Source organism: Meriones unguiculatus, chromosome 8, assembly GCF_030254825.1.
Source record: "Meriones unguiculatus strain TT.TT164.6M chromosome 8, Bangor_MerUng_6.1, whole genome shotgun sequence".
NCBI classification, from domain to species: Eukaryota; Metazoa; Chordata; class Mammalia; order Rodentia; family Muridae; genus Meriones; species Meriones unguiculatus.
Window position 1 is genome coordinate 24,328,472 of NC_083356.1, and position 25,243 is coordinate 24,353,714.

At 45.2% G+C, this 25,243-nt stretch overlaps 1 protein-coding gene across 6 annotated transcripts in view; it reads left to right on the forward strand.

The window, feature by feature from the left end:
• Arhgap39 (Rho GTPase activating protein 39) overlaps nt 1-25,243 on the forward strand; it is a 92,474-nt gene that overhangs the window by 35,936 nt on the left and 31,295 nt on the right. For 5 of the 6 annotated variants that reach the window (XM_021659026.2, XM_021659029.2, XM_060389190.1 and 2 more), the window contains exons 2-3: nt 9,545-9,711; nt 20,920-21,339. In XM_021659026.2, the coding sequence (XP_021514701.1) occupies nt 9,626-9,711; nt 20,920-21,339 (506 nt within the window). In that variant the 5' untranslated portion in view covers nt 9,545-9,625. Of the gene's footprint in view, nt 1-9,544; nt 9,712-20,919; nt 21,340-25,243 lie in introns of those variants that run through there. The other variant, XM_060389192.1, reaches the window with a different exon arrangement.

Genomic DNA, 25,243 nt, shown 5'->3' on the forward strand with positions numbered 1-25,243 from the left:
TGGAAAGCTCCTTACAGATGGCCTTGGGAGTGGACCTCAGGCCTTCTGGAAATGCTGGCTAACCAAAGACATATTCATTCTAATTCTTCCTTGAAACTCACAGAAATGAACAAAAAGAATTAAAAACCAGGAACAAGATCTTTTCTACAGTGACTCTGAGAGCAGCCTTAGACCAAAGAGGATGTTAGCCAGATGGGAACATGGAGCTGTAGTCAGTGTAGCCCTGAAAAGCCAGGCTGTTGTGGAGGAAGCGTGATTTTTAGGGATGCTGTTTGTGAGCGAGCATTTGCTTAGTAGACTGGGGTCTGTGGTTCATCTGGAGCCGTGTTAAAGACACATACACTGGAGCATCTGGGGAGGGGTGGGACTGAGGTGCCCAGCTTCGTTTTTCCATAAGGGCCATACTCTCACAGAATAAAATGGGAAGGAGAGAAAAACAAGGTTGCAGCTGCTGTGGAGCTGCACAATGTTTTGTTTTGCTTTGTTTTTCTGACCCAGGCTGTTGTCCTAATGGATACTCAGTAGCACACTGGGCCCGCTCAGGGGATTGTCAGTCCTTACTCCCGGTGGATGATTGGCTCACCTAAGATTGGCTTTTGTGGCCTATCTCCTTGTCTTAGTTGCTCAGAAATCTTCTGGAGGCCAAGCTAGAGAGATAGCTCAGTGGTCCAGAGTACTGTTCTAGAGAATCCAGGTTTGATTCACAGCTGTCCCAGAGAATCTAACATCCTCTCTAGCCTCCAAGGGCACCATGCTACATGTGGTGCCCAGATGTACTTGTAGGGAAAACCCCCATACACATGAAGGAGAGAAAGAAACAAACACTCTGGGGGCTCTCTTAGCTGAACTACCAGGGGAAAAACTTTTTGATTGTCATTGAGGTATTGTTGTGTGGTAGATTTGTAGCTTCAAACTAACAGTGATACACACCCTGACCCAAACTGTGGCAAAACAGAGCCTCAAGATGCAAGTCATGAGAACCGGCCACCTTTGTAGGCTGGATGAGCCTGTGGTCGCCACTTTCCTGAGCTGCGCTTTTGTCATGAGTGGTACAGTATATGCTAACACCAGAGGCTTAGAGGCTTACTTTTAGACAGAGACTGTAGGAAATGGCTCTGGAACAACATGTGGTTAGGGGCTGCCCTATGTCAGTCTTGCTCCTTTCTTGTTTAGAGCCTCATAGAAGTTGGGGTGTGGTTCAGTGGTAGACTATTTGTTTAGCATATACAAGAGTCTGGATTCCATCTCCAGGACTGCAAATAATAGTGATAAATATAAGAAATAATTCAGAGTCAGAGGGGTGCTCTTGTGTAGACACTAAGACAAGAAGAAGGATAAAGGGAAAGAACGCAGAAAAAGAAAAATCTTGAGTTAACCCAGGAAACAAAGGCATTTTACATGGAATCATCTCTGTATACAAAAAAGAAAAAAAATTCAAATATATAACAGAAAAAAATGCTTAAACAATGTCAGTAGACAAAGTGAGCTGGCAGAGCTGAGGAGAGTAGATAGTAAACAGCAGGAGAACCCCTCCATTAATAGCAGCAAAAAATAAGATAAATATTCTCCCCTGGAGAACAGGCTATTGGAAAAGCATGCTATATGAGAAAAGTAGAGAGTTTGGGAAACAAAGCTGGGCAGAAGGGCCAGGACAGCAGAGATACTAGTTGATAGCCAGTGGTTCCTGTCCAGATGTGGAAAAGAAATATTCTCCAGCAATGTAAGGGAAAAGGGAAGCAAGAGCTAGCTGGCGAAGGAAGGTGTCTTGTTGCTGTTCTGTTGCTGTGAAGAAACACCATGACCAAAGCAACTTATAAAAAGAAGCATTTAATTTTGGGGCTTGCTTACAGTTTTAGAGGGTGAGTCCATCATAACAGGAAGCAGACAGGCATGCCACCAGAGCATTAGCTAGAGTTTTACATCCTGAGCCATGGGCAGCAGGCAGAGACTTCACAGCCCTCCCCCAGTGGCACACCTCCTCCAGCAGGGCCACACCTTCTAGTCTTCCCCACCTAGCCTAGGTCCTGCTCTTTTCAACACACAAACCTATACCTTCTGTGGTGGCCCTCACAGACTCCTATGTTTACATGCTTAGTACCCAGCTGCTACACTTAAATCAGATGGGATTACAGTAAATATCTTCTTCAGTTGAGACTGGATCAATTGTAAGTACTAAAACAGTTCCTTAGTGGGGGATCCTCACTGGGAAGAAATGTTAAAAATACTATAGGCTTAGGGAAAATTAAACCAAATATAAATCTGGGTGTACACAAAAGGTTAAAGAATGTCAGGAATTGTGACTGGGCACATCCGTGGTGAGTATTTAAATCTTGTCAAAATGCAATTGTTTAAGAGCAGTGATATTACAGCAAAGTAGAAAGCTTATAAGATGTGGAAATGAAATATATGACAAATAGAAAAGAGGTAGGAGAGGAGGAAGGGTAAACTTAAATGTTTGAAGTGGTAAACTGTTGCTTACAGGTACGCTGTGATAAATATAAACACTGTATGCCCTAGAGAATTTACTAAAATAGCAAAAAGAAAAAAAAAAGATTACTGTTAAGGCAACAATGGAGGGAAAGCTAAATCGTGTAGCACGTAATACAGCTTGATGAGGTTGCATTCCTGCAGTTCCAGCTGCTCAGGAGTCTGAGGCAAGAGGATCACCTGACAAACAAGTTCAAGGCCAGTCTGGGCAACATGGACCCCCATCTCAAATATAAAACAAATATAACAACAAAAATAATATGAGAGGAAAGGGCACAAAACAACAGATGAGTAGAAAACAGATGTGTTAGGTTTTAACCATACCAATAATAAATGGGTCGATTTATTAATAAAACCTTAAGTATTTTGCACCTAATAGAGATATAAAGGCATGAAGAAAAACTGAGAACCTCAAAAAGAAATGGATGGTCTGTAGTCACACCATTGGAATGAAGATTCCGATTTTGTCAGCAAATGGATGAACAAAGACCAAGTTAATGTCAGCACTACCAAGCATCGACACCTGACTTGACAAAGCTCTCTACCCATCGTATGTTTTGTTCTGGTGCTTGAGGAAAACAATTGTCTTGTGAATATGAATATTCTGTGAATATTTATCAGAATAAACCTTTTCAGTGCTGTCAAATATATATATATTTTGTGGGAGGGGCATGTGGGTTGAGACAGGGTTTCTCTGTGTAGCTTTGGCTGGCCTGGAACTCAAAGATCCACCTGCCTCTGCCTCCCAAATGCTGGGACTAAAGTTGTGTACTGCCACTCCCTGCCTGGACCATCAAACATCTTAACAAAGTTGAACATTCAAATTATAATAATCTTTCTAACAAGAGTGAAACTAAATTAGAAACCAGTAACACCTGGAGGGTCTGAGCGTAGCGCCATCCACCATAAACCCAGCCATTGGAAGACTGAGGCAGGAAGATAGAGCACAAGCCCAGACTCTGTCTCAACAAACAAAACAGAACTCTGGAAAACTGGCATTTATTATTCTGTATAATTCATGAATCAAAGGGAAAATAAAGATAAATCAGAAAACTTAAAAAAAAATTTATGTATATTGGTGTTCTGTCTGTGTCATGTCTGTGTACCGTGTGTGTGCCTGGTACACACGGAGGCCAGAAGAGTGTGCTGGATCTTCCGGAACCGTAGTTTCTCTGTTGTGAGCTGCCATGTGGGTGCTGGGAACTGCACCCAGGACGTCTGGAGGACTAACTCGCGCTCTTCACTGCTGAGCCATCTCTCCAGCCCCCAGAAAAAAAAAAAAAATTTTTTTTATTTTTTTGGAATTAAAATATATCACATCCCAATTGGTCGGATGTTATGAGTCATGAAAGCTATTTAGAAGTTTTAACACTAACCTCCGAATTGGAGTGAGTTTGGGTTGAGACGGGGCAACGTAGTATACGCTTTCTGTTTTAAGGTTCCTCAAAGAGCTCCGCCTGCCTCTGTCTCCCAGAGTGCTGGGCCACAGCGCTCCCCCTAACGCCCAGACTGGAGTTTTATTCTGCGATGTCATTCATCCATCCATCCATCCAGCCACCCACTCATTCATCCAGCTATCTATTATTATGTATTATTTGTTTGTTTATCTATTTTTGAGGCAGATTCGTGTGTGTGTGTGTGTGTGTGTGTGTGTGTGTGTGTGTGTCTCTGACTGTCCTGGAACTTGTTCTGTAGACCAGGCTGCTGGCCTTGAACTTAGAGACCCCAGTCTCTGCCTCCCAAGTGCTGGGAATAAATGCGTACACCACATCTGATCTGCATTACCTGAGCAGGTCAGAAGAAGGGCATCAGGGACCCTTTGAGCCTCCATATAGATGATGTGAATTGAACCTAGGTCCTCTGTAAGAGCAGTCGTTGTGCTTAACCGTTGACCCATCTCTCTCGTGCCTTTTTAAGACACAAATAATTAAACTATATTTTGACATAAAGAAACTAGAAGGGGCTGGTCCTAGTGACTCACACTTGTAATCCCAGCGCTCTGGGAGACAGAGGCGTTCGAGAGGCCAGCCTGGTCTACAGAGTGAGTCCAGAACAGCCAAGGCTACACAGGAAAACCCTGTCTCAAAAAACAACAGCAAAAGAAAAAAAGAAACTAAAGGGTCTGGAGAGAGGACTCAGCTGTTAAGAGCACTGGCTGCTCTTGCAGAGGACCAGCCTGGGGTCACTTTCCAGCACTTACAAACCAGCTCACAACCATCTGAAAGTGTAGTTCCAGGGGACCCCAGTGCTTTCTTCTGGCCAAACGATGCACTTGGCAAGATACTTATACACATAAATAAAACTAAGATCTAAAAATGTTTTGTTTATTTAAAAAACTACATGAATGACAATAGCCAAGGGTGGTGGCCACGCCTTTAATCCCAGGACTAGGGAATCGGAGGCAGGCAGAGCTCCAGGACAACCTGAGATACATGACCAGGAAAAAAAAAAAAAAAAGAAAAAGAAAATGAAGTTACATTAAAGCAAGAAAAAAAAAGTTTAAAAACTTTTAAAAATTAGTAAAATTGATCAATTTTTAGCCAGATAGATTAGGGAAAACCAGAAAAACTGTTATTTTCAATATTGGTGCTGAGCAGTGGGTCACAACAGTGTGGATCACCACATAACAAGCCCGGCCTCCCGCACACGCCTGTAACCCAGCTCAGAAGTGGATAGAGACAAGAAGAGCCTGGGCCTGCTGGCTTCCAGTCGAGCAGAGAAAATGTGAGCTCCGTGTTCAGAGACAGGGCCTGTCCTAGAGCAGCAAGTAGACAGTGCTAGAGGACAGCAAGTTCTCTCCTCTGACCACTACACTCACACAGACATGTACACCCAAACACATGTGCACACACGTGCATATAAAAAAATCTTTTAAAAATTCCTGTAGTCAGGTGGTGGTGGCGGTGGCACATACCTTTAATCCTGGAACTCAAGAGGCAGAGGCAGGTGGGTCTCTGAGTTCGAGTGAGTTCCAGGACAGCCAAGGCTACACAGAGAAATTCTATCTTGAAAAACAAAACGAAAGCTGGAATTCAGTTGTTATCCAGAAATAATAATATCAATAAACAAAAATGTTTTACAAAAGCCACTGTTGTTTTCTGATTCAAGAAGTAATATACAGGAGAATGTCTTCAACCCAGCACAAGGGATTGATAACCACCATCCGGTTTTAAAAGGGGGATGGCACACACCTTTAATCCAGCACTCTGGAGGCAGAGGCAGGCAGATCTTTGAGTTCAAGACCAGCCTGGTCTACACAGAGAAATCCTGTCTTAAAAAGGGTTTTTTCTTGTAGCATAAATTTACCTGGAACTCATAATCCTCCTCCTGCCCCTGCTTCCAAGGTGCTAAGTTTATAGGCATATAACACCTGCCCAGTGGACACTGACTTTCATTTCTGTATGTGTGTGTCCATGCCTCACCGCGCATGCGGAGGTCAAAGGTTATGACTTGTTATTGCTTGCCTTCCGCCTTGGTTGACACAGTTTCTTGTTCACTGCGTGTGCCAGGCCAACTGGCCCTTGGGTTTGTATGAGTTGTCCTGTCTCTGCTGGAGTGCTGGGATTTTCATATAATAGCCTGTGGTTTCTGGGAGGGCATTATTCATTAATGTAGGGTGCCTCCATTTTTAAAAATGACATTTTAAATTAGCTTGCAAAGTAGTGGATAAGGTCTTTTTATACATCCTTAGTTTCAGTTAACCGTCCCCTCATCCCATGCAGCCCTCTTCTATTCCCTATCCCTCTGCCTGTATTCACTCTTAGACCTTTCTATCCCCAATGTTTCTCCCATCTACTATAATATCACGTGTGTTCTACACCATCCCCAGGCATCTCCCGATCTCAAGAATGTGTGACGTATATCTTTCTGAGCCTGGACCACCGTACTCAGTATGTTCTCAGTTCTAGCCTTTCTTCCACAACCTTCCTATTTCTCCATCCCCAGTGCACCACATTTTCATGATCCACTATTAGTGAACCAGTATCTAGGCTGGTTCTGCTTTCTAGAGTGGCAGTGAACACAGGCTTGCAAGTATCTCTGTAGTAGGAATTAGGCTTTTGGGTTTGTGCCCAGGTATGATGTAACTGGGTCATATGGTAGTTCTATTTTTAGCTTTTTGAAAAACCTCCACAGTGATTTTCAAGGTGGCTACACAACTTTAAATTCTTACCAGCAGTGGATAAGCTTTCTTCTTTTCCCACATCTCACCCGCATTTGTTGTCGCTTGTTTTCTTGAGGACACTGATTCTGACTGAGGTCAGATAATAATCTCAGAATATTACTGATTTGCATTTCCATGATGGCTAAGGATGTTGAACACTTGTAAAAAAAAAAAAAAAACCTGTTAACTAACAATTTGTATTTCTAGGGCTGAAGAGATGGCTCAAAGTATTTGCTTATTTTCCAGAAGACCCGAATTTGATTCCCAACAGCCATGCCAGTTGGCCTCAACCCTCTGTAACTCCATCTTGAGGAGATACCACTCCTCTGCCCTCCAGAAGCACCTACACTCACGTGCACACTCACTTGCTCTCTCTCTCTCTCTCGCACACACACACCTAAAATTTAAAATAATGAAATAAATATTTTTAGAAACAATCTGCACTCTTCTATTTAGACAGCTTTTGTTTATGCATATGTCTTGAAGTGTTTCTCTACTTTTTCCTCTAGCAGTTTCAAGTCTTATGTTGACATCACTGATGTGTTTAGAATTGATTTTTGTGCAGGATGAAAGGAAGATCTAGTTTCATTCTTCTACATACATCTATACAGTTTTCTCAGCGCTATTTGTCGAAGATACTTTTGCTTCTATATGTACTTCGATATCCTCATCAAAAATTGATGGCTACAGTTTCATGGCCTTATATCTAGGTCTTTAATGCTATTCCATTGATCTAGTTATGGGTCTGTTTTTGTGTTAACACCATGCTGTTTTTATTACTATAGCTCTAGTATGATTTGAAATCCGGTATGGCAATCTTCCAGCAGTACCCTTTTGTTTGGTATTGCTTTGGCTGTCTGAATTCTTTTGTTAGCTGTATCACCTAACAAATTTACCAGATCTTTAAAAAAGAACTAATACCTATGGAAGGCAGGCTATGCTCACCACTCCACAACCAAGGCCACACCGGCCTATAAAACAGAAAAAGGGAAAAATGGAGTATAACCAAACTTTTAAAAAGCTAGCATCACCAGATCAAGACACAATATCAACATGACTAACACAAGAAAAGTATAGACCAATTCCCTGGTAAGCAGAGATGCAAATATTCTCAACACAGATACTTACAAACTGAATTCAAGAACTGTGGGGAGCTGAGAAAGCCCTGATGGATAAAGTGAATGTGTATTGACATGGGCATAGCCATGTCAAGGATCAGTGCTTCCTTGGGTCAGACTTGGAATGGGAAAGCTTACCCTCTGGTCCAAGTATGAGTGTAAATTTGTTAGGTGATATACCTAGGAATTCATATTTTTTTTTTTTTTTTTTTTTTAGATTTCTAGTTTAGTAGAATATATGTTTTTAAGGAATGACTTAATGATTTTCAGAATTTCATTGTTCTTTGTTGTAATGGCTCCCCCCCCCCATGCTCGGATTACAGGCGTGTGCCGCCTTTTCTGATTTACCTGGTGATTTGAACCTCTACAGATTTGCCCTTAAATTAGCAGTTAGTATGTTTGGATTATCCCCATTTTGGAAGAGGGCTTCATTCTAATACCATCTAGGAACTGGTAGAGGGTAAGAAGACAGAGCCCTAGTGATACTCTGTTCCCTGGCTGTGTGCTGGTGGGGGTGGTAGAGGGGGAGATACACAGAGAAGTGAAAGCAAGAACCTGCCTACAGCTCTGTGAGCTTCCCTAATCAGCACTGTGTAAGTAGTGCCTTGGCTGGAGACAGTGTGCGACCCCTGGTTCCCTCCTGGCACTAGCTGGCAGAGCCTGTTGGTCTGATTGTAGTAGCAACAACTGCTTTTGCCCTTCATTGAAGGAAATCCTAATATGTACATGGGTTCACTCTCACCACTACGGAATTGGTGTGCACTTGGAGTGTCCCTCCCATGTCTGTTGTGACAGTGCCGCTGGCATTGTCACAGTGGCCTCTGAGAACGATTGCAGCTCCGTTCTAAGGGTGCCTTGGGTCAGGTAGATGCATGTGCTTCTCCTGTAGAGGGTTCTGCGAGCCGCCACCAGGAATGGGTGACCTCTCCAGACCCAGCAGGAGGCCGGGAGTGCTCTCTTCCTTACCCTTTGAGCACTGCTAGCTTTTGGGGTTTTTCCCAGTAAGTTTGTTGGGTGCTTTATTCCATATGCTTGTAATGAGCCCTTACCTGAAGAAGGAAATGGAGCTGTTTCTGCAACTGTTCTCTACTTTCTGCTGTATCGTCAATGCTTCTTTATCGTTTTATCTGTGGGATTTTTTTGTTGTTGTTGTTGCATGTTTAGTGTTCCTGTTTTTAGATTCTCTGGCTTTTCTTTCTGCCTTCACATTTATAACTTGGATTGCTTTATATCTTGGATGAGTATAGGATCAAGGGTTCTATATCCACCTGTGTTCTAATCAGCACAGTCTATCTCTTAGCAAGCCTGTTCGCTGTCGCAGGAAAAATGTATGTGCCTTGCATGTGATTTTCACTCTGTGTGGTACCATACCCTGTGTTTTATGCATATCATGCTCAACTTCATGTCCACAGTAGCTTCCTGCGTATGGCATCCTGAGCAGGGGTCCGAGTGTCATACGTAGTGAGGCCTGGGTAGTCTACTGCATCCTCTGGCTTTGCAGCTCTTGAAGCTCATATGCACCTGCCTGGCCCAAGTGGACTCCCAACAGTGGCCATTAGCCTGCGGATCCTCCTCTGTGTAAGAGATGCTGACTGGGCACTAAGCACTTCCCTGGGAGTGGCCTCCCTGGGAGTTTTGAGGCATGGGGATTGCTTTCCATTTGATCAGCTGCCTGGCAGTGAGAGCAAGATGGACTGCAATTCCATGTTTGTGGTGTGGGCTGTTACTTGATACCTGAATTTTCCATCAGTGCTTAGCCACTTTCTTCTCTCCCTAGTATGGCCTCTTCCTGTCTGATGCTGGAGGAGGCAACCTGATGGTCCTCTGACAACTGTTCGCCTCAGCACTAAGGAAGCAGATGGCAATGTCACAGACACAGGATTATGACTGTAGAAGCCACCATGTCGATGAGCAGGAGGCCAGGATTCCAGGCTCAAGTACCAGGTAAGGAGGCAGCGTCCACTGCTGGAGAATTGTCGAGGCCCTGGGGAAATGGGAGGGAACAACCCCTCACAGGAGAGTCCATGTGGCTCCAGTGCTCTTGGCTCACCCCTACTAATTCTCCCAGTCATGTGATGTGGCTGCCCACTTACACATGTCTTCTCAGGGCCTCAGCGTGGTTGTTCCTGCTTCCATCTCTGTAATCCAATGTTCTCAGCACAGCCCCTCCTTGCAGTGATACCTGCACACTTGATAGAGGCCAGTTCATCCCCCTCAGGAATGCTGATGTTTGGACTGGACATAGGAACCGGGCCCAATTCCTCAGTCATTCTAGGCATCAATCCATACAGATACCAGTAATCATAGCTCGTTTTTATTTTTCTAATTTTCAGCTTTTTATCTGGAAATAATTCCACACTTAAACAAACAAACAAACAAACAAACAAAAAACTAAAGAAAGAAAGAGAAAGAAAAGTTGTAAGAACAGTCCCAGAAATGCCCGTGTGTTCTTGGTATGGGTTAGCATCAGTCACCCCATCCTTTTCTGAGTCACTTTTGGACAGGTCACAGGTGTTCTGCCATAGGCCTTTAATGCTTGATTGAGTCTGTGTCTGTCAGGTGTCTCACATAACCAGGGCACACAACACTGATCAGAGCTGATGTTGACACAAGGTTTTGATCTCCTCGGCCTCCCTGAACCATAGTGCCAACAAATTCCCTGTTGTATTTTTCCCCTATTTTATTTATAGCTCTTTCTACACCTGTGTAGTATAGACTCCTCAGTCAGTCCTGCCTGCCTCTGTCTCCTGACGCTCCTTAGCCTTTTCTAATCTAAGTGATTTCCCCAGCCTTTCATGACTTCTGTACCCTTAACCAATATAAAAGTAATCCTTGTGCTAAGCTGGTTAGAGTACTTACCTAACGTATACAAAACCCTAGATTCACTCTCCAGCACTGCATAAAATGAGCCTGGTGGTACAGGAACATAACTCCAGGACTAGGGAAGCAGAGCACTGGAGGGTCACAAGTTTGTGGTTATCCTCAGCCAGCTCTGGATACAGGAGGCGCTGCCTCCAAACCCTAAAACAGTGGAGCAGTGAAGAGCACTGGCTGTTCTTCCAGAGGATGAGAGTCTATTCCTAAAACCCGCATGGCCACCCACAACCATCTATAACTCTAGTTCCAGGGATGTAAAACTGTCCCCTGGGCTCTGCAGGCACTGCACGCACACGGTGCACAGGCATATTGAAACAAAATACCCATAGACATAAAAAATGAAATGAAGAAACAGCAACAACACCAGGGCTCGTATGAATACCCAATAGGCTGCCGTGTCTTACAGCACTGAGGCAAACACTTGCTGAGAGGCCCGTGCCGTTGTGCAGCTTAGATTGTAGGTCCCTGACAATAGACCAAACTGACATCCTACATACGTCCCAGTCCATTTTAAGACCTTTTGTTTCTTTTACTCAGTTTCCCAATGCCAGGTGTTGCTGCTGCTGTTGTTTGTTTGTCCTGTGCTCTGAGTGAAATGCAGGGCCTCATGGGTGCTAAGCAAGTGCTCTACCGCTGAGTCACATCAAGTCCGTGGATTGCCGATCAATCTGGAGTTTGTTCTTGGGTATGGCGTGAAGTGTTGACCTGACTTTTGGACTTCAATTTCTTGGATCCAGTGATCCAATTTCTTTTTTCTTTTTTTCACTGTTTGAGACACTGTTTCTCTGTGTAGCCCTGGCTGTCCTTCTTCTCACTCTGAAGACCAGGATGATCTTGAACTTAGAGATCCCCGCCTCTGCCTCCCAAGTGCTGGGATTAAAAGTGTGCACCACTATAGCTGACTATGAGCCAGTTTTTTGGTACCTTATTAAAGACTGCTTTCCCTTTTCCAAGCCTTCACAGCCTCTGGTCATGTCCTGGAGGTTCTGAGGCACTAAGGGCACGTTAGCTAACCCATGTGCTTCCATTGACTTCTTTGGTTTTTGAAAAAGATTTAGTGTAGCCCTGGTTGGCCTTAAACTCACAGACATCCACCTGCCTATACCTCCTGAGAACTAGGATTAAAAATGTGTCGCAGCATTGACTTCTGTCACATGCTGACTGCACCTGATGATGGTGGCTGTTCTGCTCTGCCCAGGCCTTCTGCACCTGGTCCCAGCCGTGGACTCTTCCTCTCATGGCAGAGTTACTAATGAAGCATCCCACCCATGTCCTCACAGCAGTGTCCCAAGATTCCCTGTTGCACATAGTGCACAGAGAGCCCTACAGGGAAGCAGTGCCACTGAGTACCCTAGACCTGGGCCACGGCAGTGCGGACATGCTCACGGCCCACGAGGGCTCCTGGTGGCCACGTTGTCTGTGTGTCCAGTTTGCCTGTGGAGACAGATGTTCTTTGTGGCGCTCATTATTGATTGCTTCTCAGCACGGCAGCCCTGCTCTAGCCAGCATGGATTTAGTGTCTGTCTTCATCTACTTGAAGAAACTGAGCTTGCCTCAGTCTGCACTGCTGGAGATTTCTCCTGGCAGGTAGGCTGTTGGCTGTTCTGCTGTGCAGGCTGCTGCTCGTTGTGGGGAGCAGAGCCTGCTAGAGGTACCGTAGAGCTCGCCTTCTTCTGCCCTTGCGCTTCCACACAGGTTGTGTTACTTTGAGTGGGCTTCTGGAAGATAGATTAGGTATCATGTTGCTTTTTCCCTGGAGTTTTGTGAAGAAACCCTCATCTGCTTCAAGGCTGTTCTTTGAAGGTTTTAAGATTTTTTACATTCATCATCAATCTGTGTGGATCTGTATGTTTTGTTTTTTTTGTTTTTTTTTTTTTTTTTTCACTGATAGCTGGGCCTCTTGGCCCTCTTGGCTGGAGTCTTGCTTCACTAATCTGTGACACCTCCCATCTCTCAAGCCTGCAGATTTGTGAGGGACGGCAAAGACCCTATCTCCATTCATCCACCTGCCCCAGCCCCAGCCTTCACGTATCCCATAAAAATGTGTTCTGTTGGGGTTTTGGCTGGAAGTATACTGACATGCAATTCTTTAGGGAGTGCTACCCAATGGGGTAACCCAAGCCTGTCAGTAACTATAGCCTCTTCTGTGCCACATGAAGTCACGCTCTGTCCTGACTGCCTCGCTCACTGTGGGGTTTGGTGTTTTAAATTTTTGCTTATTTGTTTGTTGTAGGTTGTTTTTTGTTTGTTTTTGAGACATTTTCACTACACAACTCAGGTTGCCCTGGAATTTGCAGTTCTCCTGCCTAAGGAATGTTCGGATAACAGGCATATTCCACCACACCCAGCTTGCAGCTAGAGTTGGGACTGTTGGCCTGCACAGTAGCTACATACACATTGCTATTGAATTAAATTCCATCTTTATTATCCATACTTTAATCATGTTTTTATTATGAATTATGAATTCATCCTATGTTCTGGATTCAAGTTTCTTATCATATATACACTTTACAAGTGTGTTCTCCCATTCTGTGGTTTTGTTTTCACTTTGTTAGTTACATTGTCTATCTTTGGCACAAAAATTTTAACTTTGAAGTTCAGCTTATCTGTTGCTTCTCACAGCTCAGACTTTGATGTGATGTTTAAGAATCCATTGCTGATTCAAAAATCATGAAAGTTTACCCCTATCTTTTCTTCTAAGCATTTTGTAATTTTAGCTCTTATGTTGACATCTTTGATCTGTCTAGAATTAATTTTTATGTCTGACTTAAAGTGTAAACTGGCCTCATTCTTCTGTGTGTGGGTTATCTGTCATAGCCAAGCCATTCAGTTTATGTGACGCCCTCACTGTTAGCGTTTGGAGAGCGGAAACATGCCTTTTCCTGCTGCAAACTCCACTTTATGTGTACTTGATGCTCATTATGTTCATTGGGAGATGCTTGTTTGGACAAATCGTGAGCTTCTCTAGGGACAAGAACAGAGGATACGCTGCTTCCACAGAACCAGAGCTCTCTCATCTAAGAACCTGGGCTACTGAGAAGGGGCCTTAGGAGTGATTGCCATCTTTATCATTCCTCCTTAGACACTGTCACAGTCACCAGTTAAACCTAGCTGGCTGTATCTCCAGTCAGTAGGAGGCTGCTAAACACTGGTACCTCCCTGTTGCTTATGGCGTTGAGTCCTAGCTGGCTGGGAAGCACTGTGAGCAGTTCGCAAACAGCTGGCAAGTTTTTCTTACCTATTTAACTTGCCATGGCATGTCTGCTGCACACAGACTCCAATTCTGTGAGCAAGCTGGGCTTTCCTTAATTCATGGTGCTCTCCCTCCACCCGCCAAACCTCCCCGTAAGACATACACATATATGTTGGCCACTTGCTAGGTCCCTCCTTTCTTCAGAGTCCACATGGTCCATGGGGCTTTTGAGACTGGGTTCTCCTTTTCTCTGAAGCACCCGCTGTGGACATGTTTAGGTCCCACCCACGCCTGGCTTTGGATGTCAGTTCCTGGGCTCCCTGCCCTCATCCACCTTTTATTTTCTGAGTATCTTGATTGAATGTTGCCCCCCCAGGAGATGCCAAGAATGTTCCTAAAGGGCTGAGTTTCTGCCCACATGCACAGGAGTGCACTGCAAGGGGAATAAAACCCCATTCTTTGTTGAGAGAGGATTATTGAATTGCATTGATTTGAAAGGGCCTTTTAAACAAAACCAAGACTTACAATTGTTTCTTTTGGAATTAAGAGATTGTTCTGTGCTTAATAACTTCCTTTTGTCAGGAAAATTCTTTGGAGACTACCATAGCTTTGTTTTGGTGAAAATCTAATATAGGTTAGGGAGAAGGTTGGTGAGAAGAGATTGCCTGGAGGAATGAGGTACCCTGATGCCTTGTAGGCAGCTACCTTCCATATCATCACTGAGGAAGGACTATTCCTGACACTGTGGGACAACTTGCACCTCCTATGTTTGTCCTCAGCCATTGCCAGTGTATCCCAGTTCTGCCCCGGGGTCTACACAGCCCTCCTTATAACCACTCAGGTCAGAAATCTTGTTTCCCCTTCCTTGCCCCTCTCACATGTCAACTTCTCTACTGTACCATTCATTTATCTGTGTTACCCTGCTGCCATAGACAATTACCTTCAAGGCCCTACCTCAGGAGCTCTGTGGAATCCCCTGTGTGCATTTGTCTTCATGTCTGTGCTTAGTTTTCCTTCTCAATGTTCTGTCTGCAAATCTGTCTTTGTCGAAGCTCCAGCCAAGTTCTGAAGTGAATGTTGACCAGAATTGTCACTGCTAATTATGGTTCCTGCTGACTCAAGCACAGAGTACGAGCAATGGAGGATGCTCTTTCTGCCATGACCATGTTGTTGTGTCCAACTGAAGTACACTTGCCTGGCGTGTGCTTCAGATCGAAGCAGCTAACGTGAGCAGCTGGGTCTAGGAATTGAGTGCTCTTTGCTGGGGTTCACTCTGAAGTCAGTCCAGCCATGAAGAGCTCTAAGATGGCTCATTTGCCAGTCCTACAAGTTCTTCCAGCTTCAGCCAGAGAATAGCCTGGGCAGCAAGTGCAGGAGAACAGAGGGAACCTGCCATCTGATGCTGGGAGCTTGAGGCACAGCTTATCTGCACTCATTGTCAAGGCCACAGTAGCGTGTGTGCTGTGCACGACCACTACTCCTGCCCCAGTCTTTGGCAGAAGATGCAGTTGCTAGTCATGGGGAACTTGGAGTGGCTTCAAAGTCCCCAGGAAACACTTGTGTATTGCTGGCATTGTTAGTAGCTTTGGAAGCCTCAGTGTACAGGTGGGGCTCATGCTCTGTCAGGTTAGGACCTTCTGAGTGATGACCACGTGTGGGGTGAACAGGGAGTGAATGCAGTCTATCGCCAGGGCCGACAGAAGTGAGTGGCCTGTAGCTGGGAAGTCTGCAGAGGGTCTTGGCCCTAAGGTAGGGTATACATATATTCCTCCTGGTGTTTGGGTATGTCTCACCCTCAGATTTATCGTGAGCTCTTTATCACATCATCTGTCTCTCCCACTGTCCAAGACTCTTAAATGAGCCAAGCGTTGACTGAGCGTCCAGTGTGCAGCTATCTCAGGGGCCACCGTGAGAGAAGAAACATCGATGAGCCTGAGTTGTTCTGGGTCTCTGCCAAAAGCTACAGAGGTGACCAGCGTAAGCCCATGAGGGGAATTGCCATAGCTCTGCATTTGCAGCTACAGGATACCCTCATCCTGTACCCCAAAACTCCAGTACCCAGCTACCACCTTGGTTGGGGTTGTCAGGAGATTGGGTCTGGGGTGCTGAGCTCAAATGATACCCATCCATGTTGGAGGTGCTCTTTTATGGGTTCCCTGCTGCCCTGTGTCCCTGTGCCTGACCTAGAGAACCCAGAGCAAACAGCACTATTCCAGCTGTGAGATGAGGCAGTGTATCCTCACTACATAAACTCATATAAGATACCAACTTAACATTTTTAAAACTTTTTCATTTATGTGTGAGCATACTGTCTGTAAGTACACCTGCATGCCAGAAGAGGGCATCAGATCCCTTTTTTATAGATGGTCATGAACCACCTTGTGGTTTCTAGAAATTAAACTCAGGACCACTGGAAGAGCAGACAGTACTCTTAACCACTGAGCTGTCTCACCAGCCCTAAACTTAACATTTTAAAGTATGAAAACAGCATTCTAAAAACAAACAAACAAAAACCCCTTTAGATTGACCTGACATTTGCAAAGGTAGGGCAGAGGGGTCTGTGGTCACAGACTCTGAGCCACATCAGCACTTCTATCACAGTGTTTACCGGAATGCCACCTCACCTGATGCTCCTTGTGTCTCAAGAACCCACATGACATATTTGTTGTTCCCCTGGATACACTGAACAGTGACAGTTTTGAGGACTAGCCAGAATCCTTTGTTTTGCCTCAGTATTTTTCTATGGATAGCTGAAGTCACATTTGTTTGGGGAGAAAGACTTTACCATGTCAAACATACAAGCTTTCAACATGTATACACGTGAGTATTCCCACAAGTGCATATGGTGGCCAGAGGCAGACATAGGTTTCCTGCTCCACCTATTGCTCTCTGCCTTATCCTAGTGATCAGTATTTGGACACTTGATACTATTGTTTATAGTACTGTTTGGGGAAGTTATGGACCTTTAGAAACTAGAGTCTTAATGGAGTTCCTGTATGTCACTGGGGGCCAGCTTTACGGTTTATATCCTCATTCCACTTCCTGCTGCCTTTCTGCTTCCTATGTGCTAGTTTGATTAGCCAGCTCTTGCTCCTGCAGCCATGGCCTGCCTTTCCAGTATGATGGGCTTAGTCCCTCTAGAACCATAAGCCAAAATAAACCCTTTTCTTGTATAAGTTGCTTTTGGTCATGGTATCTTATCACAGCAACAGAAAAATAATATAGATAGGCTCTCTCAGTGAACCTGGATTGCCAGTCAGCAATCCCCAGTGATCTCCTTTTCTCCACCCTCACACAGCACGGGGGTTACAGGTGCAGGTATGGCCATACCTGGCTTTTAAATGTGCGTTGGAGTCTTAAACTCAAGTCCTCCTCCTCCTTTTGCAGTAAACACTTCTACTCACTGAACCATGTCCCAGGCCTGAACCTCCACTTTCTGATATCAGTGGTTCCTCAGTGTTCCCTAGCTTAGTGTTCCCTAGCCACTGTTCCCTAGCTCCTCCAAGGATGACAGATACACACAGACCCTCTTGGTCAAGGCCCTTCTGCCTAGAAAGGTCCCATCTTCCTCTATAACTGGTTTGTGCCATTGCTGTGTTACATATCATGTGCCATATATGTTGTCACACACCTCAGACTTGTACTTTGCATGGTATGTATCAGAAAGCATGTCATAGGAGCTACCTTGTTTATACTACAGGTGGGCAGTGTGAAGCTTCTGGAAAGCGGCATCCAGACTAGGTCTCTGGGAGCTCTGCTTTCACCCTTTGAGAAGCGCTTCTTTGGTAGGAGTCTGGCCTCACACTAGGCTGTTTCCTTAGAGAATAAAATCAGGCTTGTCTGCTCTTGACCAGCCCAGGGGTTAACATTACTAGATTCCTGTGACCCCTTCATCTGGATGTAGGCCAGTTTCACCTGACAAGTTGCCAAACGTTCTTCCTCCTCCCACTCCCCATGCCTAGCCTGGCAGCAGCTCCTGAGTTTTCTGTTTCAGCTGGTGGCTGCTAAGTGATGCTTAGACCCTCCTGGTCTGTTGTCAAGTTAGTTGGTGTATACTGTGCAGGGCATGTGCAGCTTAGACGTGCCCTGCCCCCAGGTTGTCTGGCCTCACTGTAGTTTGTACATCAGGAGCCTCAGTGGGAGCAAGTGTCCTCTCACATCCAGCTCTTTGTATTGGCAGCTGTGAAGACTTCTGCTTCTTCCCAGGACCCTTCTACTGTGTACTGTGTGCTGTGTGCTCTGACTGGGTCACCTGGGGTCACAACTTCTCCTTACTGTTAGCTCGGGAACTGATAATGGTTCCAGTGTCCTGTTGTCCCAGTTACCATCCCCTGCAGCAGAACAATGGCACCAGGACTTTGGCACACCAAGGTTCCAAAACCATTTGATGGTGGCTCCCCCTGTGGCATGAGTGATACCTTTCATGATTTGGTTTTACATTTTCCTAAGTTCCATGTCCCTGGCCATGACAAGTACCTTTTACCTGGAGACTTCAGTGCTTGAAGTTTGTGGTGCTTTTTAATCTTCTGGAAAGGTCAGCCCCTGTTTAAGTGTATTTATATCCGCTCGTTCCCTCCTCTTCTAGATGCTGTGATGGCATATTAGTCCCTGGCCACCCACCCCTGTCCCTGCTGCTGCCATTTCCTGTGACGACTCTGCTCTGAGTCAGTTCTTTATGAATTTGCACTTTGTTCCAGTTTATTTCTGTTGGAAAAAAAAAAAAAAAACCCTGGCAGAATGTTACTTAGGCCCAGAGTGGGTAGCCCATGCCTTTAAACACACTCAGAATATAGAGACAGGTCTAAAATTCATAAGGAATTAAAAATAGGTTAAGAATAGCCAAGAGCTGGGGCTAGCAGGGTGGCTTAGTAGGTAAAGGTGCCCACTGCTAAGCCTGGCCACCTGAGTTTGATCACAGGAACCCACATAACGGAAGGAAAGAATCAACTCCTATAAGTTGTCCTCTGACTTCCAAACACACCCAAATAATCTCTCTCTCTCTCTCTCTCTCTCTCTCTTTCTCTCTCTAAGTAAGTGAATATGATTTAAAAAGAATAGTTAGCTAGCTGTGGAGATGCACACCTGTTATACCAGGTGTTTTGAATGTTGAAGCAAGAAAACTATGAATTTAAGGCTAGCTTGGACTTCGTATTGAGTCTCTTTTTGAAAGGGGGTAATACATGTTGAGGGATAGCCCAGGGGTAGAATAAATAACAGCTTACGACATGCAAAACACTGGATTCTTCTCTCACACTGGAATGAAAAAAGGATAAGGAAGAATAATGACCAAAGCACAACTGAAGGAAAGAATGCCAGTGAATTTAATGACAATTTTTTTACAATATTGTTGATTTTACTAAGATCCCTAATAAAGGCCCATGTTGAGCCAGAGGTGAGATCAGAAGAAATGGTCACTTATAAACCTAGCCTGGCAGAGCTTCTCTTCCCATCATGGAAGAAATGATACTGTTTCACAAAATGAAATATCACAAAGGAAACAATCAGTCCAGGCCAATCTAAGACTTCAGGATAAATGGCAACAGTATGAAACCTTGATAAGTCAAATTATAAGAGATTATGCTTAACTTGCAAGTAGACTAGATTTCTTAAACCAGAAAGAAATAGGAGAAACCATGAGGGAATGATTTATAAATCCAGCTCTTTAAGATTAAAACTTGTTTTCTTCAAAAGAGAATAAAAAGACAAGTCACAAAGTGGATCCTTGTGACACATCGTTGAGAGAGTGTCTATCTAGAACAAGTGTTAAAACAAAGCCTGTGAGGATCAGTAAGGGAAAACAATTATCCTCATTGTGAGCTTTTCAGGAAGTTGGGAAAAGTGACTACATTAGTAATTACAAGAAATTAAAACCACATATGTAGAAATCTTTGTTCCATTTGCTGTATTTCACATGTTTGAAGTTGTTCCTTATAAGACCTGAAAAAAAGACCCGATCATTTTAAAGGGCAGACAGAAGGAGTGAGCTGGCGTCTGGCTCTGGTGGTAAAGTGAGGACCTGAGTTCAGATCCTCTCCACCCATGTCAAAGCTGGTGTCGAAGCGTGTGCTTATAAACAGCACTATCTGTCAAAGACAAGTGGATTCCCCAGGGCTCACTGGACGGTCTAGCTCAAACCGCCAACTCAAGGTTCAGTGATATACCGTATCTCAAATAAGCTAGAGATGTGATTGAGGAAAGCATCCCAGTGTAAGCGTGCAGTGTAAACGTGCCCCTTTGCATGTACACACACACACACACACACACACACACACACACACACACACACACAGTGGAGACGGGAGGGTGCAAAGCTGCACCAGTTCACTGAGACGCTTAGGCAGAAGGATCACAAGTTTTGAGGCCATTCTGAGCTACAGAATCAGTCCTATATCAAAGAGGCTAGGGAGGCCTTGCCCAGAAAACCACAGTTCCCTGTCAGTGTGCCACACAGTTCAACACAAGTGCAGTTGCTTTGTGGAAACATGGCCACGGCATCTTTTTTCCTTTTAATTAAAAATATTATTTATTTCATTTTATTCACTTTATTTCGGCTGCAGCCTCCTCCCTCCTCTCCTCCTGGTCCTGCCCTCCCTCCTTGACCACTGCATCTTTAAAACTTTAAATTTGGAAGGGCGGGAGAGATGGGTCAGTGGTTAAGAATGAGTGATGCTTGTCTAGAATTTGGTTCCCAGCACTGTTTAGTGGTTTACCAGACTTTAATTCCAGCTCCACGAGAGCCTTCTGCCCTCTTCTGGACTGTTGGAGCACTGCACACATGCACGTTCAGGCGCATAAATGAGAATAAATGAACGAAAACGTGGAAGCAGTCTTTAAACATTTTCACCCTGACATCAGAATACGCGTATTTGATAACATGGCCTTGTACAGAGTGATTTACATCTTTATAAATAAAAAGGATTGCAGGGCTGCAGGCTGAGGACCAGGCAGGGGTAGTAGTTTGTGGTCCTGCTGCCCCGAGGGCCCCTAGGAAATAACACCAGATGCAGGAGCACAGCAGTTGGTGTTCAGTCTGTGAGGTGAGAGCCAGTGTCTTGCTTGGTTGATGCCCTTGTCTCCTACAGGTTGGAGTGGGTGGAGATCATCGAACCACGCACACGCGAACGCATGTATGCCAACCTGGTCACCGGAGAGTGCGTGTGGGACCCTCCAGCTGGCGTGCGCATCAAGCGCACCAGCGAGGACCAGTGGTGGGAGCTCTTTGACCCCAATACATCACGCTTCTACTACTACAGCGCTGCCTCTCAGCGCACCGTGTGGCATCGCCCGCAGAACTGTGACATCATCCCGCTGGCCAAACTGCAGACCCTGAAGCAAAACACCGAGTCTCCGCGCGCCTCTTCGGACAGCAGCCCGGGGAGGGGCAGCCGCGATGGTAGCACCGGCTCCTCCCTGGAGCCAGAGTTGGAGGACAGGGCGCAGGAGCTACCAGTTCGCAGCGGGCGGGCGACAACCTTGGTCACTTCAAAGGAGGAGAGTAGCAGGTGAGGAGGCAGGTGGGCCTGGGGCGGGGGTGCTGTGAAGAGGGTGGGGCCCAGGTGGCAGGGAGGACTGCATGTGGCTTGCAAGAGTGTTAGCCGTCCAGTTTAAGGCTTTGCTGGCCAGGGTTATTAGGCAGGCCAGCCGCCTCCTCTTTAGGTTATTGAGTGTCATCAATCATCTTCGGAAGTGAACAAAGCCTTGGAGGAAGGAAAGGTCAAGTGAGGCCAGGTGTGGTGTTCACACCTGTTACCCCAGCACCTTCGAGGTGGAAGCAGTGGCACTCAGGAGTTTGAGGCTGGCCCATGTTAAATGAGACCCTGACTCAAAACACAAGAGGGAGGGAGGGAGGGAGGGAGAAAGGCACTGACAAGAAAAACTAGACACTTGGGCCCCTGCTGTCCTTTTCTGTCCAAGCTGTTGCTGTACCGTCAGAGAGGATGGTTCTGCTAATTAGTTGTGTCTTTGGGTACTGATTAACTTGTGGAGAATGAACGGGCCACCTCTGATTCTTGCAGCGTGAGGGATAGAGGGGCTGCCCTTTCTTTGCTAGCGCCCATCTAGAGCCAGGGAGGACCATGATGTGGGTGGCACTGCTTATGTCTGAGCCAAACTGATTGTCCTGGATGCCCCAGGAAGGCAGTACTTCTGGTAATTTCTTGGAAGAGACTGTGCCGCAGGCAGAGGGTCCATTTGTATGGTGGAACAGGCGAGGCAAATGGGCTACAATGGGAGCCCCTGAGTCAGCTGTCTCCAGCTGAAGGGCTATGGTATACTACCTGGACTTCATTTGTGCATTTGTGTGTCTTTCAATGATGTTGATGTCAATTTTTTTATTTTATTTTATTTTATTGCCATTTCAGTGGAGAATTCCCTAGAAGCAGCAGTAAAACAATCCTTAACTGAACCTGGGTTTGCAAAGAGCTCTCTTGGCAGGGGCTTCCTATAGGAGCTGCTACATCTCAGGAACAGTAAGGGTTCCAGAAAGGAGAAACTGGGCAGGCTGGGCTGTTCTCAGGGGCTGGGCTCATTTGCAGTTTAGGAAGTGGCACTGACAATGACGAGCTGACGACAGTGAATGCTACTTCAGCCCAATCATGCCCCTTTTGGGAGCCAGTCCAGAGAGAGCTCAGGCCTGAAGCCTCAGCCAGGAAGGATGAACACAATGAAGGACCTGATTTAGCCTGTGGAAGCTGGACAGTGGTGTCATAGTGGGGCATAGCATGTCCTGGCAGGCAGTGGAAAAGTTAGAGGCCAGAGGCCAGACCATCCTCAAGGACCATGTCCTGTGTCCCTCCAGCAAGAATTTCTCTGCTGAGTATAACTGGGAATTTCATCTCATTCCTGGTCTCCAAGGATCTTATCAGGAAAGCATGCTGGCCTTTGGTGGCCAACTTCTCTGAGGTGACAGTGTGGGTTTTTCCTTAAGTCTGTTAATGTGATATTCTTCACTAACTTAATTTCCTTATGTTGAAATGTCCTTGAGTTTGTGTTTTAATTATCCCAGAAGTATTCATGTGTTTGACACATGAAAAAACTCCTCATAGGCTGGGCAAGAGGATTTGTGAGGCATTCCAACCAAACTAGACCAAGCCAGGCAGAAATCATTGTCTGTAGCAGAAATTTCCAGAAGAGACGACACTGAAGAGACAGGATTCAGACTATCTAGAAGTTAGGAACCAGTGAAGTTTATGACATCAGGAGTGGAGGCTTGGGCACAATGGCACACCACTATAGTCCCAGCACTTGGGAAGCTGAAGTAAGAGGATCCCTTCAAGCCTAGTGAGATACTCGTCTCTAAGAAACAAACAAAACCACATCCAGACATAGCAGATGGGTTCCAAGAGATAAAGGAGAGTATAAGGAAGTCCTGGAGCTGGAAGGAGACTAAGTACATTTGTTGCTCTTGCAGAAGACCCAGGTTCAAGTCCCAGGACCTGTGTGGTGGCTCACAACCCTACCTAACTCCTGCTCTAGGGGATCCAACACTGTTCTCTGATTTCATAAGCACCAGGCACACATGTGCTGCTCGTTTACATACAGGCAAAAGACTCGTGCATATAAGAGAAAAATCTTTTGTTGTTTGTTTGTTTGGGGATTGGTTTTTTTTTTGAGACAGGGTTTCTCTGTGTAGCCTTGGCTTTCCTGTACTCGCTTTGTAGACCAGGCTGGCCTTGAACTCACAGAGGTCTGCCTGCCTCTGCCTCCTAAGTGCTAGGACTAAAGGTGTATACCACCAATTCCCAACTATAAAATCTTTTTAAAAAGAAGATGAAATAAAATTTTTTGGCAAGGATTATCATCCAGTGACCATCTGCCCTCAAGGTCCTAGTTGAATCCTTTCTTTCTATGTGTAACTTCTCTATGAAGAGAAAATCCAGAGGAAGAAGTCCACATGTTTGGTGCATACACAGTGATAAATCCTCATGCATGTGTTTGCACCGTGAGCACCACAGCCAAGATAGCGATGTCTCAGTTGGCCCCAGTCATCTCAACTCCCTTGTGCCCCTTGTCCCTCTTCACCACCACATGTGGAGAGGACTGTAAATATCCTCTTTGGTCAGAAATTAATTTATTTTATAAAACCTTAACTGAAGTTAACCCCTGTACACTTCTTTTGTCTGTCTTCTTTCATTCCTTTTATCAGTTTAACATGTTGCTACGTGTGTCAACACTTCCTGTGGTGTGGGCTTTTTAGATAGTTTTGCTGTGTAACCCACAATGGCCTCACACACAGTCCGGATCCCAGTGCTGAAATAACAGGAGTGAAACTCCAACTCACTTTACTTTTGTTTGTTTGAGGCAGGGGTCTCACTGTGTGGCTCTGGCTGACCTAGAACTCACTATATAGATCAGGCTGGCCTTAAGCTCAGAGATCCTCCTGCCTATGTCTCTTGATCTGGAATTAAAGGTGTGTGCCCCATGCCTGGCCAGCAAGTGCTCCTACGTGCTGAGCCAACTCTTCAACACCACTTATGCTTTTTTGTTGTTGTTTATTAATGAGGCAGGGTCTCATATAGCCTAGACTAGTCTTGAGCTTGTATGGTTGACAATAACCTTGAATTTCTAATCTTCCTGCCTCCACCCATGGGATACTGGGATTCTAGATCCAGTTTTTGTGGTGCTAGGAATTAAAATGAACTCAGGGTCTTCTTTGCACATGCTGGGCAAGCATTATGCCTACTGAGTTGCATTCCAGCCTATAAAAGGAACTTTTATTTGGCAGCTTCAATTGTTATCTTGGAGGATTACTGCCTCTGTCTGCTAACCTAGGCCTAGTCCTAGAAGCTTCTAGCTCTGTGCAATCTAACCTAGGCCTAGAATATTTTCATCGGCTGAGACTTACTGCTTAATAAGCTCACCCTTTCTCCTTTTTCTGAGCTCTGGGCTGGCTGGTTCAATTCAGTTGTTCTGGCCCAAACTCCTTTCTCAGCCTACTTATTCAATCTGGCTTCTCTCTTGGCCCCCGAATTGCTCTACTTGGCCTCAAACCCAACTCCAGTAATCTTCTCTAATTTCTGGCTCCTTCTCATTCTCTGGCTCATTCTGTCGTTAACTGTGTCTAACTTGTTCTCTCATTCAACCTCTCAGTAAAACTGCCTCCTCTCCTTCCTTCCCTCCTCTCTCTCCTTCCCTCCTCTTTCTTCCCTGCTCTCCCTCTCCTTCTCTGCATTGCCCCTTAAGTAGCTTCCCTTTACTCTCTCTTCTCCTGAGAGTTGGGCATACCCTATTCTATCAAATCTTTCTCTGATTTTTTTGCCACTTTTCTGTCAATCAACTAATCACTTTCAAACATGGGCACTTCCTTCTACAAACTACCTTCATTATTTGGGATTAAAGGAGTATACCACCATGCCTGGACCCAAGCTTTTCTTTACCTGATACTTGCTTTATACCAGGCTGGCCTTG